A 13,976-nucleotide genomic window follows, 5' to 3' on the forward strand; every position below is an offset into this window, starting at 1 on the left:
TATGAATTAATTTTTAAAAGTTTATTCATAAAATGTTTAATTAATTTTGAGTAGTCTTAATTTTAAAAAAGTCATACTACTTAAATTGAATTCTAATATGCTTTCCTATTTTCATTTTAGTAAAAAATAAGAAAAATGAAAAGTAGGGAGATTTCTCATTAATTATTTATTTTACAACAGTGTAAAAAAAAATATTTAAACATTCATAATTAATAACACTAAAAAATCTATTTATTTTACTATTATATTTCTTTTCATTTCAATAAGATTTTATTACTAGTTAATAAAATTAATTTACTCTAAACTCTATATTAAATTATATATTTAGTAAATATTTATATATTATTCTAATTAAATTTAAACGGTTTGCTTAAATACTTTATGATTTGTTTTAAATCACTCTCTTAAAATTAGAAAGTTTAACTATTCTAATATATATTTATATTATTTAAAAAATAATTGGTATTAGATTGTATTATGATAATAAAAGAAAATGGAAATTCAAATAGATAGTATAAATAAAAACTATTAATTTTTCTATTTTATTTATTTTAAAAAATGAGTATATCAAATATAAAATTATTTAATTTCAAATTATTGTAGCTACCTAAATTTTTTTATTGGATAATAATTAAAACATGAAATTTTTCATAGTTTTTAAAGAAGTTAAAGATAATTTTTATTGGTTGTTTTTTAATATTTTGAAATAAGGATATTTAAAGCCATAGATTGCAAATTAAATAAAATAAATAAATATATATTTTAAAAATACTAATGAATAAAATTAATCTAAAGATTGACCTATATTCAGATAATGATATACATCACTACAAAGAAATAAAATAATAATTAAGACATAATTATTAATTAAAGTTTCTACTTAATAATTAAATTTGTTTTTCTTTTTCTGATTAAAAACGAAGTATTTAGATATTTAAATTACAATATTTAGGAGAAAGAATATTAATAGATTATTTTAGAATCAGATAGTACTAGAAGTATTGAAGCAAAAATAATATAATCAAATGTAAAGTACGATGTTAGGAATGTATTAATGAATAATCATTATTAAATCAAAAGTGGATTTATTAAAAAACCCAATTAAATAAAAATATTGATTAACTTTACTAAATTAATTGCTTAAAACTAGGGTAGTCTTAGTATTATTATCAATTATAAATAAATTAAAAATAATAATAAAAAAGAAAGGTGATAAATAAATAAAATTTTTTAAGAAAAGGAAAGAGCTATTTCTGAAATTAAATAATCAAATTAAACTATAATAATAATTTATTTATAATAAATTAATTGATTTCTATAACATAGAAAATTAATTAAATTTTTTACTTGATAATTTGATTAAAATAATTGATTTTCTAAATGAAATTTAATATTTAAGATTAAGGTATTAATCAAAAACCTTTGGTAGATAATAACTAGCAAATTACATAATAAGATAGCTAAAGGATAAACACATGTTATGAGAATAACTAAACTGAGGAAGACTTTTTAGAGTAGAAAAAAGATTTGATTGAGCAAATAGTTCCTAACAAAAGCCTTCGTAAAGAGATGGATTTCTAAGATGATTTAATCATTAGTTAAACCAAAGTCAGTAATGCTATTTAGAAAACAAGTTAAAATAAGCAAACAATAGTTAGTAAAAGCGATGAAAAGATAAAAGAAAATGAGGAAACTTAGGATGATGATGAAGAAGATGAAGATAACTTTTTATCCTAAGATTAAGAAGAAAAAAAGATCAAATAAATGAAGGACATGAGATGGAAAAAATTTAACTTTTCATACAATGTTAGTTTTTTTTTAAAGTTATTCTTCATAGATTTTTTGAAGCTACTTTTAAGCAGTTGGAAAAGTATCAAAGCATACGGTTTATTAGAATTAAAGCACATTCCTTTGCTCAGACCAAATGAAAAAGTAGAGAACAATTATAAAAACTTTCAAAAGAATATGGATAGGGTTCTTATAAAGATAGAAAAAGAAGGGAAAAAACTTACTTCATTAGATATGTTATTTGTTATTTTGCGTACCTTCTATGTGCCAATAGTATAAATGATGATTAGCGCTCTTCTATTCTACTCATTGAAGATTTTCTTTTCAAACTAGATAAATTTCTTGATAACAGCAATAATAGATAAAGAGAGTTAAAATGTTATCTATGGATGGGCAATAGTTATGGCTTTTACTTAAATTTTCTATATTGCTCTTGTTCATCATTCTGTCCGCTTTTTTACTGCATTCTTTGTATAATTTAGAGCTACATTTAATCGAGCTCTCTTCCTTAAAGTTTCATCTCTCTCAGCCTTCTCAATTAAGGAGGCAAATGTTGGAAAGTTGGTCAACTTAGTGTCTAACGATTTAAATCTACTTGAAATGAAAAGTTATTCTATAATTACTTTGCTTACTCTACCTGCTCCTATTATCGCTGTAGCTCTTATCCTCTACTTCAGGTAAATTCAAATATATTTGTTTCAAGAATTACAATTTAAAGTCATTCAATTTATAAAAATTAAATTTTAAAATATTTTCTAATACTCTTCTTGGAATATGTTCTTTAGAGTGTTCTTTACAGTTTTATAAAAGAATATTATTTGTAAAAAGGTTAAGTCTTAATTAAGTACCAATTAAAAAGGTTACAGATTTTTATTTAATAAAGTTTTATTGTATCTTAAATGATTGGTAATTTAATCATTTCTAACATAAACTTTTAAAGAGACAATTGTAATTTTTTTTAGTGATTTTTTAATTATTTTATCTATTGAATTCTTCTTTTTAGTTTAATTATTAATTACCATAAATAATATGCCAAGTATTTTGCTTTATAGATAGTGAAAGTTTCCAAAAATCATTTTAAATTCTGCTCTTTTTAATTTAAATGATTTTAAATTTATAAGAAATGAATAAAGAAATAAATTAGTAAAAATAGATAAAATAGGAGCAAATATCTCATCATAATTTAATAAAAGAATTTTTCCACTAATTTCTTTCTTTTTACATATGAATTAAAAAATCTTTAGAAATTCGATTAGATATATTTATTCTTATTTTAAACATTAATACAATGAAATTAGAGAGAAAAAATCTAGAATCATTTAAATTAATTCATTTTAAATTTGAGAGAAATTTTTATTTATTCTAATTTTATTTTTCTAGTAGATAGCTAGAAGTATTTGGTTTATATTATTAGATAAGAATTTACATATATTTATATGTTAGAAATTTTAAAAGTATGTAAATATTGAATAATAACCATACAAAAAATATTTATTTACTAGAAATTACTAAATTAAAGTTATTTGCTTAATTAATACATGGAAATTTCTTCTTTAAATTTTAATTTCTAATTTCTTTTATCAATTTATTAATATTTTATGCTTAATTTAAAAAAGGTTTGATGGGTTCGCTGTGATTGGTCTTGGAGTTATGATTGGATATATTCCTTTTTAGTTACTTCTTGCTAAAATTAGCTCAGGATTCTTTAAAGATAAGGCTGCTTTAGTAGATCACCGTGTTAAGTTTACTAATGAAATTGTAGAAGGAATTCGTTTGATTAAAATGTACGCATGGGAAGAGGCTTTCGTACATCTTGTAACGACTTTCAGAAAATCAGAGCTTAGAAAAATATTTTATATTTAATTTATCTACTTACTAGAGCACTCTTTTAGTTTTGTTTCTGGACTTTTTGCTAGCTTTATAGTCTTTTTTGTTATATACAAGTATGGAGAACCTGGCTCTTTGAATGTTGCAAATATGTATTCAACCTTAGATTTACTTTCTTATGTAAAATAATAAGTTGTTTCATCAGCTGGATACGGAATTGTTGGTTTGCTTGAGCTTAAAGTAATATTAGAGAGAATGATCACAGTTGTTACAATAAAATCATCCTAAATGACTTGCATAGAGAGTAATTTATATAATTTATTTTAAATATTTATTTACTTAATTATTTAACACATAGAAATAAATGATTATGATGGAAAAAATCTTGAAAGTGGTGAGATTGAAATGAAAAATTTTACTGCCTTCTGGAAAGATAATCAACCTGTTTTAAATTCCATAAATTTAGATGTTAAAAAGGGAGAATGCATTGGAATAGTTGGTAAAGTAGGAAGTGGAAAATCTTCTTTTTTGAGTTGTATCCTTAAAGAAATTCCAAAATATTCAGGTTACTTTAACTTTAAGGGTAAAATAGCTTATGTGGAGTAAGAGCCTTATATTTTTAATAAGACTGTCAGAGAAAATATTTTATTTGGCTCAAAGTACGAAGAAAAATTCTATAATCAAGTAATTGAAGCTTGTTGCTTGATAGATGATATCAAATAGTTTGATTATGGGGATTAAACACAAATAGGTGAAAGAGGTATCAATATAAGTGGTGGATAAAAGGCTCGTATTTCTTTAGCCAGAGCAATATACTCTAGAGCCGACATATATTTATTAGATGATCCTTTATCTGCTGTAGATTCAAAAGTATTATTTTATTTTACTATTTTTCTTAATTAACTATATTTAATATCAATAATAAATAAAAAGTATTATGAAAATTTAAAAATAAAATAACTTGAGCAATTTAATTTTTAATCTAATTTTCATATTTTTTTTATATTTAACTGACCAAAAATAATTGGCTGGTTACTTTGTTTGAAATATATATTTTTGAAAATTTAAACACCAAATTTTTAAAATAAATTGAAAAATGTTAAATTTACATATTTTTTATTTGAAAAAATTTAGGTAGCAAAACTTTTAAATGATAATGCTATTTAAGGATTGCTTAAAGGTAAAACTGTGCTTTTAGTTACACATTAGATTCCCTACACTAGAAGCACTGATAGGATAATTATAATGAGTGATGGCTTTATATAAAATATTGGTACTTATAATGATTTGTAAGAACCTCTGAGAGTGTTAGGACATTAAATGCATGTTGAAGATTCATAAAGCTAAAGTAGAGTTAGTCAATCTTTTAAAAAATCTATTCTATAAAATCAAGAAAAAGAAGAAGAAGAAGAAGAAGAGGAGGTTGATGATGATAATAACCAATAAGAAAATACATAGTAAGATTAAAATGCTATTGATTAAAAAGATGAAAAACTAGAATAAGAAAACAAAGAAGTGAAGCAAGACGAGGACACTAAAGAAAAAAAAGAGAAAAAAGATAAGCTATACACAAAAGAAGAAGATGAAAAAATAGTGGTCAGTTTGAAAACTTATTTGAACTACTTTTTAAACTCAAAAATATGGTTTTTAGCCCCTTTAATGTTTGCTTTGTTTGCTACTTGTGAGGTGGTTTTTATATTCTACTCAAAAACTATAGGAAAATATGGAAACCAAGGAGCTGATTAGTTTTACTACATTAGCTTATTAGGATATTTGTCTCTTATTTACTTTATAAACCTAGTATTAAAATACTTTTTATTGACTGTTATTGCTAATCGCAGCAGCTTCTATATTCACAACAAAATGGTTTAGTCAATTATTAGAGCTAAAGTTCTCTATTTTGATAGAACTCCATCAGGCAGAATTTTAAATAGATTCTCATCAGATTTGGGTAAGTTAACTAAAATAAATCTAAATTTAATTAATATCTTTTTTATTTTTAGGAATTATTGATCAAGATTTAGTAAGAACATCGATGGACACTATTGAAATTATTTTCAGTTTTTGTATATTAATGGGCACAATTATTTCAATTAATCCATACTTCTCTATCATAGCTGTAGTCGAGATTTTAGTTCTTGGATTATACTTAGGAATTTCTAAAAAAGTGCTTGTCTAATCTAAGTAGATTGACTTAAGATACAGATCTCCTGTATATACATTCTTCAATCAAACCACTTAAGGTGTCTTGCCTATCAGAATTTATGAGAAGCAGTAGATTTTTTGTGATAATTTTGACTTCCTTTTAAATAATTCTCTTAGATCATCTTACACCTATTGGTATAATTCTAGAGCTTTTGGCTTTTATGTAAATATGGTGACAACAATTTCAGCTATTATTGGTATTTTTATGCTTCTCTCAATCGATTAAAATCCTTCTACTATCGGACAAACAATTATATATTTCCTCAGTATTAGTGATAATATTTAATGGGGTTTAAGGTAAATTAAAAAACATTTTATAATTTTGATTAACTTTTCTTACATATTTAGATAAATGATTTAAACAGATGTTGCTATGTCTAGTGCATAAAGAGCTATGAATATGACTTTGATTGATTAGGAACCAGCTTTGAGGACAGATTATGATCGTAAAGAGTTGAAAAAAACAGAAAACCATTAAAAAAATAATTCAAATGAGGAATATATATTCCCTAAATAAGGTAAAGTTGAATTTTAAAATGTTAAAATGAAATACAGATAAGACCTTGCCTATGTCTTAAATGGGCTAACTTTCTCTTTGAAAGCTGGATAAAAAGTGGGTTGCATAGGTCGTACTGGTGCTGGAAAATCTTCTATTATTCAAGCGCTTTTCAGGATGACTGAAATCGAGTCAAACTTAGAAAATGCAAAATATCAATAAGAAGATGAAGAACAAAGACTCAACTAAGAAATGTTTATTAAAATTGATGGACACAACATTAAAGATTTGGGTCTGCACACATTGAGAGGAGGAATCAGCATAATCCCATAAGTACCATTCATATTCTCAGGAACTATCAGAAGAAACCTTGATCCATTAGACGAATTCACTGACAAAATGATAACTGATATCTTATAAGATATAAATTTATTAGAAAAAGTAAACAGCTTGGCTAAAGGAATATACACTGATATGACTAATGCAAGTGAGATATTCAGTACAGGATAAAAGTAATTGATTTGTTTAGGTAGAGCTATCCTGCGATAGAGCAAATTGATTGTACTAGATGAAGCAACAGCAAACTGTGATATGTACACTGATGAACTTATCTAGAGAAAAATAAGAGAAAAATTCACAGACTCTACAGTCATAACAGTGGCTCATAGATTAAATACCATTGCAGATTATGACAATATAATAGTCATGGATAAGGGAGCTGTTATTGAATCTGGGGCACCCTATGAGTTACTTTGTAAGGAAAATGGTATATTTAAATAAATGGTAGATCACACAGGCAAAAAAAATGCAAAACTTATTTTGAAAATAGCCTAATAAGCATATAATTAGAGTGTAAATAACTCATGATAAATTGTATTAAATCATATTTGTTTTATTTAAGTTGTTGTTAAATAAATTTTTTTAATAATTTAAAATCGCAAAAAAATATTTGATTTTCTCCCTAAAAAACTGAAACAACTTATTACTAATTAAAATATTTCATTTTTAAATCTGCTCTTTTGCTTTAGAAAATGTTAATTATTTTATAAAATATGAATATAAGTAAATAAATTTATTTAAAAACGATTTGATTGATAATAATAAAATATAATTTTTAATTTGGATTTTTTGAAAATCAATAGTTGAATTTTTAATTAAATTGAAATTTAGAAATAATATTTATAGTTTTGATTTTTTAAAATAAAAAGATAGATAGATAGAAAGACAGATATTTATTTATCTTACTATAAACAAACATAAAAATAAAAATCACTAAAAATACAACACTTAAAGACTGAATTTATAATTATAAATCATATAATTCTTCAGGCTCTTCCTATTCATTTTATAGTAAGTTATTTTAGTATCAATTTATGGATTGTAATACCAATATAATTTTATTTTTAAAATTTAAACACAAATATATGCTGAATAGGTTTATTTATTATTACCAAACTTACTTCTACTTTGACCTACTTTGAAAATAAAATCAATTTATCAAAATTTAAAAAATAAATTTAGCTTAATAACTAAAGAATCTTATTATAGAAATTAATTTTGAAAGTCAAATTGTAACAAATTGTTTATTTAATTTTAGAAATATCATTTTCCCCCTAATAATTAACTAAATTAGATATATTTGGCATTATTTAAAAATTGTAATATCAATCAATAAATTAGAGCAAAAATATTAATTGACATTGCATAAAAAATAAAGTTTTTTGTTATTTAGAAATTTGGTTTGTTTATTTATTCATTTTTTAATATTTTAAATTATTTTTAAATAGCAAAGTAATCATAAAAATAGCTCATATTTGTTTGAATCTAATTTAAATAATCAAACAATTTTTAAAAAAATTATGATGAATAATTGAGCTTTTTAGTGAATAAATGCTATTTTAACCAATCAATTATTTATTTTTTATGATATTTATCTTAAAACGATTTAAAAATAAGCTTAATTACAAAATAAACTTTAAAACAATTAATTTAATAGGTTTAATTTTTTAATTTTTTACTCTTAAAACTTCATAATTTTGTTTTTGAGAAACATTTTGATTTTTATTAGGTATTTTTGATTAATAAATAAGATATTTTGATGTAGAATAAATATTTTATTTTATAATTTCTTTACTTAATTAATTCAAATTTAATCTTTTTTTTATAAAAAAACAGAAATGGCTAATTATTTTTCTTTATTGCTTTTCTTGAATATTTTAATTTATATAAATGCTTAATGCACTCAAAATTCTTCTAATATTGGTGGTGCTTGTACTTGTAATGCAGGCTATTATGGAACAAGTGCATCATCTAGTGGTTAATGTATATAATGTCCTAATAATTCCTTATCTGTAGCTGGTACATCGAATACAGGTTCTACTGTAAATTAAAGTGCTTGTAATTTATGTTAAACGGGCTATTACATGTCTTAAAGTGCCAATTAAAAATAAGGAACTGCAGCTATATGTGTATAATGCCCAAATAATTCTACTAACTCTTAATCCCCAACTTCTAGTGGTGACCCTTCTTAATGTAATGTTTGTCAAATTGGTTATTATATGTCTTAAGCAGCATCTGCAGGAACTAATGGATAATAAGGAAAAGCTGCAAATTGTATTTAATGCCCTGGAAATTCAACAAATGCATTAGGACCTACTAGCTAAGGTGATCCCTCATAGTGTAATTTATGCTCTATTAATTATTATATGACTTAAAATGCTACCTCAGGTAGCCCTGGAACAGCTGCTACATGTGCCTCTTGTCCGAATAATTCAGGAAATATCTCTCCTCCTTCATCTGCTGGGGACTCTTCATAATGTAATTCGTGCCTGTAAAATTTTTTCATGAGCAAGGCTGCTATTCCAGGATAAGCTGGTTAAATTGGTGTTTCTGCCACTTGTATTGCTTGCCCAAATAATTCTGGCAATCTTTAAGGACCAACTACAGTAGGAGATCCATTTTAATGCAACGTATGCGCATTAAACTACTATATGTTTTAAGTAGCAACATTTGGTTATCCTGGTAACGCGGCTTCCTGTATAGCTTGTCCTAATAACTCAGGCACTACATCGTAAGTTACAACAGTTGGTGACCCATCATAATGCAATGCTTGCCCAAATAATTACTATATGACTGCAGCAGCGGTCCCTGGATCAAGTGGAAATATTGGAACATCTGCAAATTGTACTAAATGTCCAAATAATTCAGGTAATAGTGCTGCACAAACTTCTGCTGGAGATATTTCTTAGTGTAATATGTGTCTTATAAATTACTATATGCAAAGTCCAGCAGTACCAGTATAAGGCACTAATCAAGCTTAAGCTGCTGTTTGTGCAGCTTGCCCTAATAATTCTGGTAATATTTTGGGAGTAACAATAAAAGGAGATCAATCTTAATGCAATATTTGTATCCCTGGATATTACATGACTGCAGCCTCTGTGATAGGTTCTAATGGTTAAGTTGGGACTTCTGCTAAGTGCTCTTAATGTCCTGGAAACTCGACTAATCTTTCAGGTGCAGTCAGCCCTGGAGATCCTTCTTAATGTAATCTTTGTGCTTAAAACTACTATATGTCTAAATCTGCTACCCAAGGAAATCCTGGAAGTGCTGCAGTTTGTATTATATGTCCTAATAATTCAGGGAATGCAGCACCTTCATCTTCTATAGGAGATCCTTCTGTATGTAATATATGCCCCTAAAACTTTTATATGATATAGGCTGCAGTTTCTGGAGTTAATAATAATCCAGGGTCTTCTGCTATTTGCAATGCTTGTCCTAACAATTCTGGGAATCAATCTGTTTCTACAGCTGGTGATGTTTCTCAATGTAATATGTGCTAACCTGGATATTATATGACAGCGTTTGCTTAGTCAGGATCTAATGGAAGTTCAAGTACATCAGCAGCTTGCTCTTAATGCCCACAGTATTCTACTAATACCGGAGCTACTACTCTAGGTATTTCTTCTTGTATTTGCTATGATTCAAATGCGATCGCCTTATCCGCATTATAAGCTACATGTTAATGCGCTCCAGGTTATGGAAATAGCACTGTGACTACCTAAGGAGCAGCTTCAACATGTATACCTTGTTAACCAGGATTTTATGAAAATGGATCAGGCTAATGTGTACAATGTGCTTAAGGTAATTTTGCTTATGGTGCAGGTAATCTTTAATGCACAGCCTGTCCACATGCTTCATAAACTCTACCTGACTTGTCTGGATGTACATGCTTTGATACTAGTGCTGGAACAATTATTTGGAGCCCGTTTTTAAATGTATGTGAATGCGATGCTAATTATTATGGAAATGCCGATTTATTAACTGCACCCTCAACAGGTTCATGCACTGCTTGTCCTGATGGACTAATTTCACAACCTGGATAAGCAAGAAATTCAACTGACTGCTATGTTTATAAATAAATTCTAAAAATTTCATATGTCTTAACAATAATAATTTTTATATTATTTTGATTAAATAATAAATTGATAATTATTGAAATAATTATGTTTATTGAGTATGTTTGTTTTAAATACCATCATTAAATTTTTTTCTTCAGTAGAATGTTTTGATTATAGGAAATTAAGGATTACCGTACAAAATATTTAATATGTAGTGGCTTCAATTAGCAATTTAATATTATTTTAAAAAAACTTTTTAGACCTAGATATTATATTAACTTCTTTTTGGGCTGCAAGTATTGTTTAAAGTTTAATCAGTATATGTAAAAATAAATATGATAAATGCTATGTAATTATTAAATATAAATAGCAAAATTTATGATTATTTTTATTAAAAAAGTAATCGTTCTATTGAAATTAATTTAAAATATAAACTATTAAATATTAATTTAATTGAATGTAGATAAAATAAATAAATTCAATTTAATTAAAGAATTTACAAGTAGAAATATTTTTCCTATCTTTGAAAATAGATGATAAATATTTTTTTAGTTACTTTTTTTAATTACTAAATAATTAATTAAAGCTATTAATTTATTAATTTATGTTTGTCAGATTTTATTGTATACGTATTCATGCTAGAATTTTTGATTACTATAGAAGACTTGTGATTTTTAAAATATTTTAAATGAAAAATTAGAGTAGAAGTAGTCAGCTGTTTTTTTATTTAATATAATCAGATGAGCAAAACAAATTAATAAAACATATTTTCATTAGAGATAAAATAGAGGTTTTCAGCTTTTAAGCTTAATCAAGTGGCCTCAGCTATTTAAGAGATTTAAACTGATTTTTCAATTAAAAAGAAAATTAAAATACATACGAAACCAAAACAGCTTGGAGTTTTTAATACTAAGTATTAAAATAGTTTATAAAATTGTGAAAATAAAAAAAAATATTTAAATATTTTTATTTGAAGTTGAAGTTGAATAATCAGAATATTTCTTTAACAGATAGTAAATTTGTTAATATTAATTTTGATGATAGGTGGGTGAGTGTTTATTTGTTTGTTTATTAAATTTTTTTTTTTTCAGTCAAAACTCCTTATTTTTGTTATTTTTGATAAAAGAGTTTTGTCTATAACTCCTATTTAATTGGTTCATTAGTGTTAAATTAAATAGTTGGTTGTTCTAATTGGATACTTTCTTTGATGATAATCAATATTTTTTTTTCACAAATATAATTAAAAAAATATAATTAGAACTGTTTTTTTCTCGAAAAGCCTAATCTTTAAGATTATTCTAAAGCATATTCCTTAATAAAAATTAAGCAAAAGGTAAAAGTGACCATAGCACATAGTCTGACTAACAAATGACAACTGCAATCAAAGAAATGCAATATAAAGAATTTAATCCATGTAAAATAAATTTTAATTTTTGTGCATTTTATTAAGAGTTTTTAATATAAACCTAGATAAACTTGCTTTTTATAGTAGTTTAGGGTACTGGGCAATAGATATGATTATGTATCCTTTAGACACAATCAGTACCAAAATCAAATCTTACTCAAAAGAGTTTCTTTCTTTTAGGAAAGGCTTTCATTAGGTCATCAACCATGGAGGATATAAGAGTTTATTTAGAGGATTTTCTACTACTTTCCCTTGTTGTTTTGTTCCTCAGTTGATTTATTTCTCTGCCTATGAGAGTTTAAATAGATTAGGAATGAAGTATATTAACAACATCAAAAGTGATAATTTACAGACCTACTTCAAACTTGGATTGCCTCTTTTTACAGCTTCTGTTTCAGAGATATTATGCCTTATTCCTTATATGCCTTTCGATGTTGTAAGGACTCGCCTTCAAATAAATGATCCAAATTTCTAATATAGAGGATTATTTTAAGGAGTTAGAGAAATATCAGAAAAGGAAGGATTGATCAGACTCTACCAAGCAAGTCCAATTTATATAGCTACAGTAACAGCATAGGTGAGTGTCTTTTTTTGGCTTTATGAGATGCAAAGATACTTACTTTTACATAATAGTAACCAAACTGAATCGAATGGTAAACATAAGTTGAGTTTAGCTCAAAGTGTAATGGTAGGATTTAATAGCTCTTTGTTTGCAACTTTTATTGTTAATCCTTTTGATTTGGTACTAACTCGTTTTTAAATGATAGATTCAAATTAGTAAACCTTATCAGTAAAAAGCTTAATTAAAGGAGTTGTTAAAAATGAAGGATATATAGGATTCTTTAAAGGAATAACTCCTCGTCTATTTATCTCCTGTGGAAACTCCATTCTATTCATGCCAATTTATGAACATTTCAAAAACTTATATGGCGTTGATCTAAGTTCAAATGACTGAATAGTAAATAATTAAGTAAAAATATCCATGAAAAGTTCTACTTTGATAAACAATTAGTAAAAAATTAAAAATGAATATTCAAAATATAAAAATATACAAAAATTTCTTATAAAATTTCACAAATAATAATTAATTTATTTCTAAAAAAAAAACAAAAATCTACATAAAAACTCTATATAATAACTTAATCAATAAAATTGATTAATTAAATGTATAAAATATAATTTAAAATTCCTTATATTATATACAATAAACTCTAAATATAATTAAAATATGTAATTTAAATTAAATTAATGTATATTTAATTTTGTAATTAATTAATCAATCTATCAATCAATTAGTTCAATTTAAAATCATGCAATTATTAACTTTAAAATGTGGTTTCCATTCTTTTTAATTTGGTCTTTTTTATTATAATTTATTTCGAATAAATCTAATTTTTATCTATAAATTAGGGTCTATTTGTTAATATCAAAAACATTTGAAATAATTTGATATAAAAAATATATTATAATCAAAGAATAATTATCATATTTTGAATTTTATCTGCAAAGCTAATTAAGAAATTTATTATCCTACTACATATAACTCATAAAATAATTTGATTATCATATCTTTTTTTTAATAAAAAGCAGATGGTTATTTAAATTTTCTTCACATACCTCAAAAATAAAAAAAATATGTATAATTAATGAATTAGCTTTAATTAGTTGTTAATGTAAAAATATATAATTTTGTTTCAAAAATTGATTTATGATTTTGATAAAAATAACATATTTGATTTCATTAATGAAAATTAATTGGTTTTAAGCAGAATAATGTTTTTCTATATTTTTATCAATATTATAATTAAGCAAATTAAAATAATAATAAGAATTAATAAATATGTAGTTATTTTCCTAA

The 13,976-nt window shown here is 24.6% G+C and overlaps 3 protein-coding genes across 3 annotated transcripts; all 3 read left to right on the plus strand. All coding sequences in view use genetic code 6, as the record gives it.

The window, feature by feature from the left end:
• Nucleotides 1–1,380: 1,380 nt before the first annotated feature.
• On the plus strand, nucleotides 1,381–7,183 carry TTHERM_00998800 (ABC transporter C family protein; the record flags this gene model as incomplete). The annotated part of the gene is made up of 6 exons (XM_001030891.1): nucleotides 1,381–2,465; nucleotides 3,405–3,919; nucleotides 3,974–4,485; nucleotides 4,750–5,566; nucleotides 5,619–6,117; nucleotides 6,169–7,183. 6 exons carry the CDS (start codon nucleotides 1,381–1,383, stop codon nucleotides 7,181–7,183), a joined length of 4,443 nt encoding a protein of 1,480 aa, XP_001030891.1.
• Nucleotides 7,184–8,493: 1,310 nt separating this feature from the next.
• TTHERM_00998810 (GCC2 and GCC3 family protein) lies at nucleotides 8,494–10,785 on the plus strand (the record flags this gene model as incomplete). Its single annotated transcript, XM_001030892.1, has 1 exon — nucleotides 8,494–10,785. The coding sequence occupies one exon, from the start codon at nucleotides 8,494–8,496 to the stop codon at nucleotides 10,783–10,785; it is 2,292 nt and encodes a 763-aa protein (XP_001030892.1).
• Nucleotides 10,786–12,081: 1,296 nt separating this feature from the next.
• On the plus strand, nucleotides 12,082–13,073 carry TTHERM_00998820 (carrier protein; the record flags this gene model as incomplete). The annotated part of the gene is made up of 2 exons (XM_001030893.2): nucleotides 12,082–12,127; nucleotides 12,184–13,073. 2 exons carry the CDS (start codon nucleotides 12,082–12,084, stop codon nucleotides 13,071–13,073), a joined length of 936 nt encoding a protein of 311 aa, XP_001030893.2.
• Nucleotides 13,074–13,976: the final 903 nt, after the last annotated feature.

The sequence above is a fragment of the Tetrahymena thermophila genome (assembly GCF_000189635.1).
Source record: "Tetrahymena thermophila SB210 genomic scaffold scf_8254595, whole genome shotgun sequence".
In the NCBI taxonomy this organism is placed as follows: Eukaryota; Ciliophora; class Oligohymenophorea; order Hymenostomatida; family Tetrahymenidae; genus Tetrahymena; species Tetrahymena thermophila.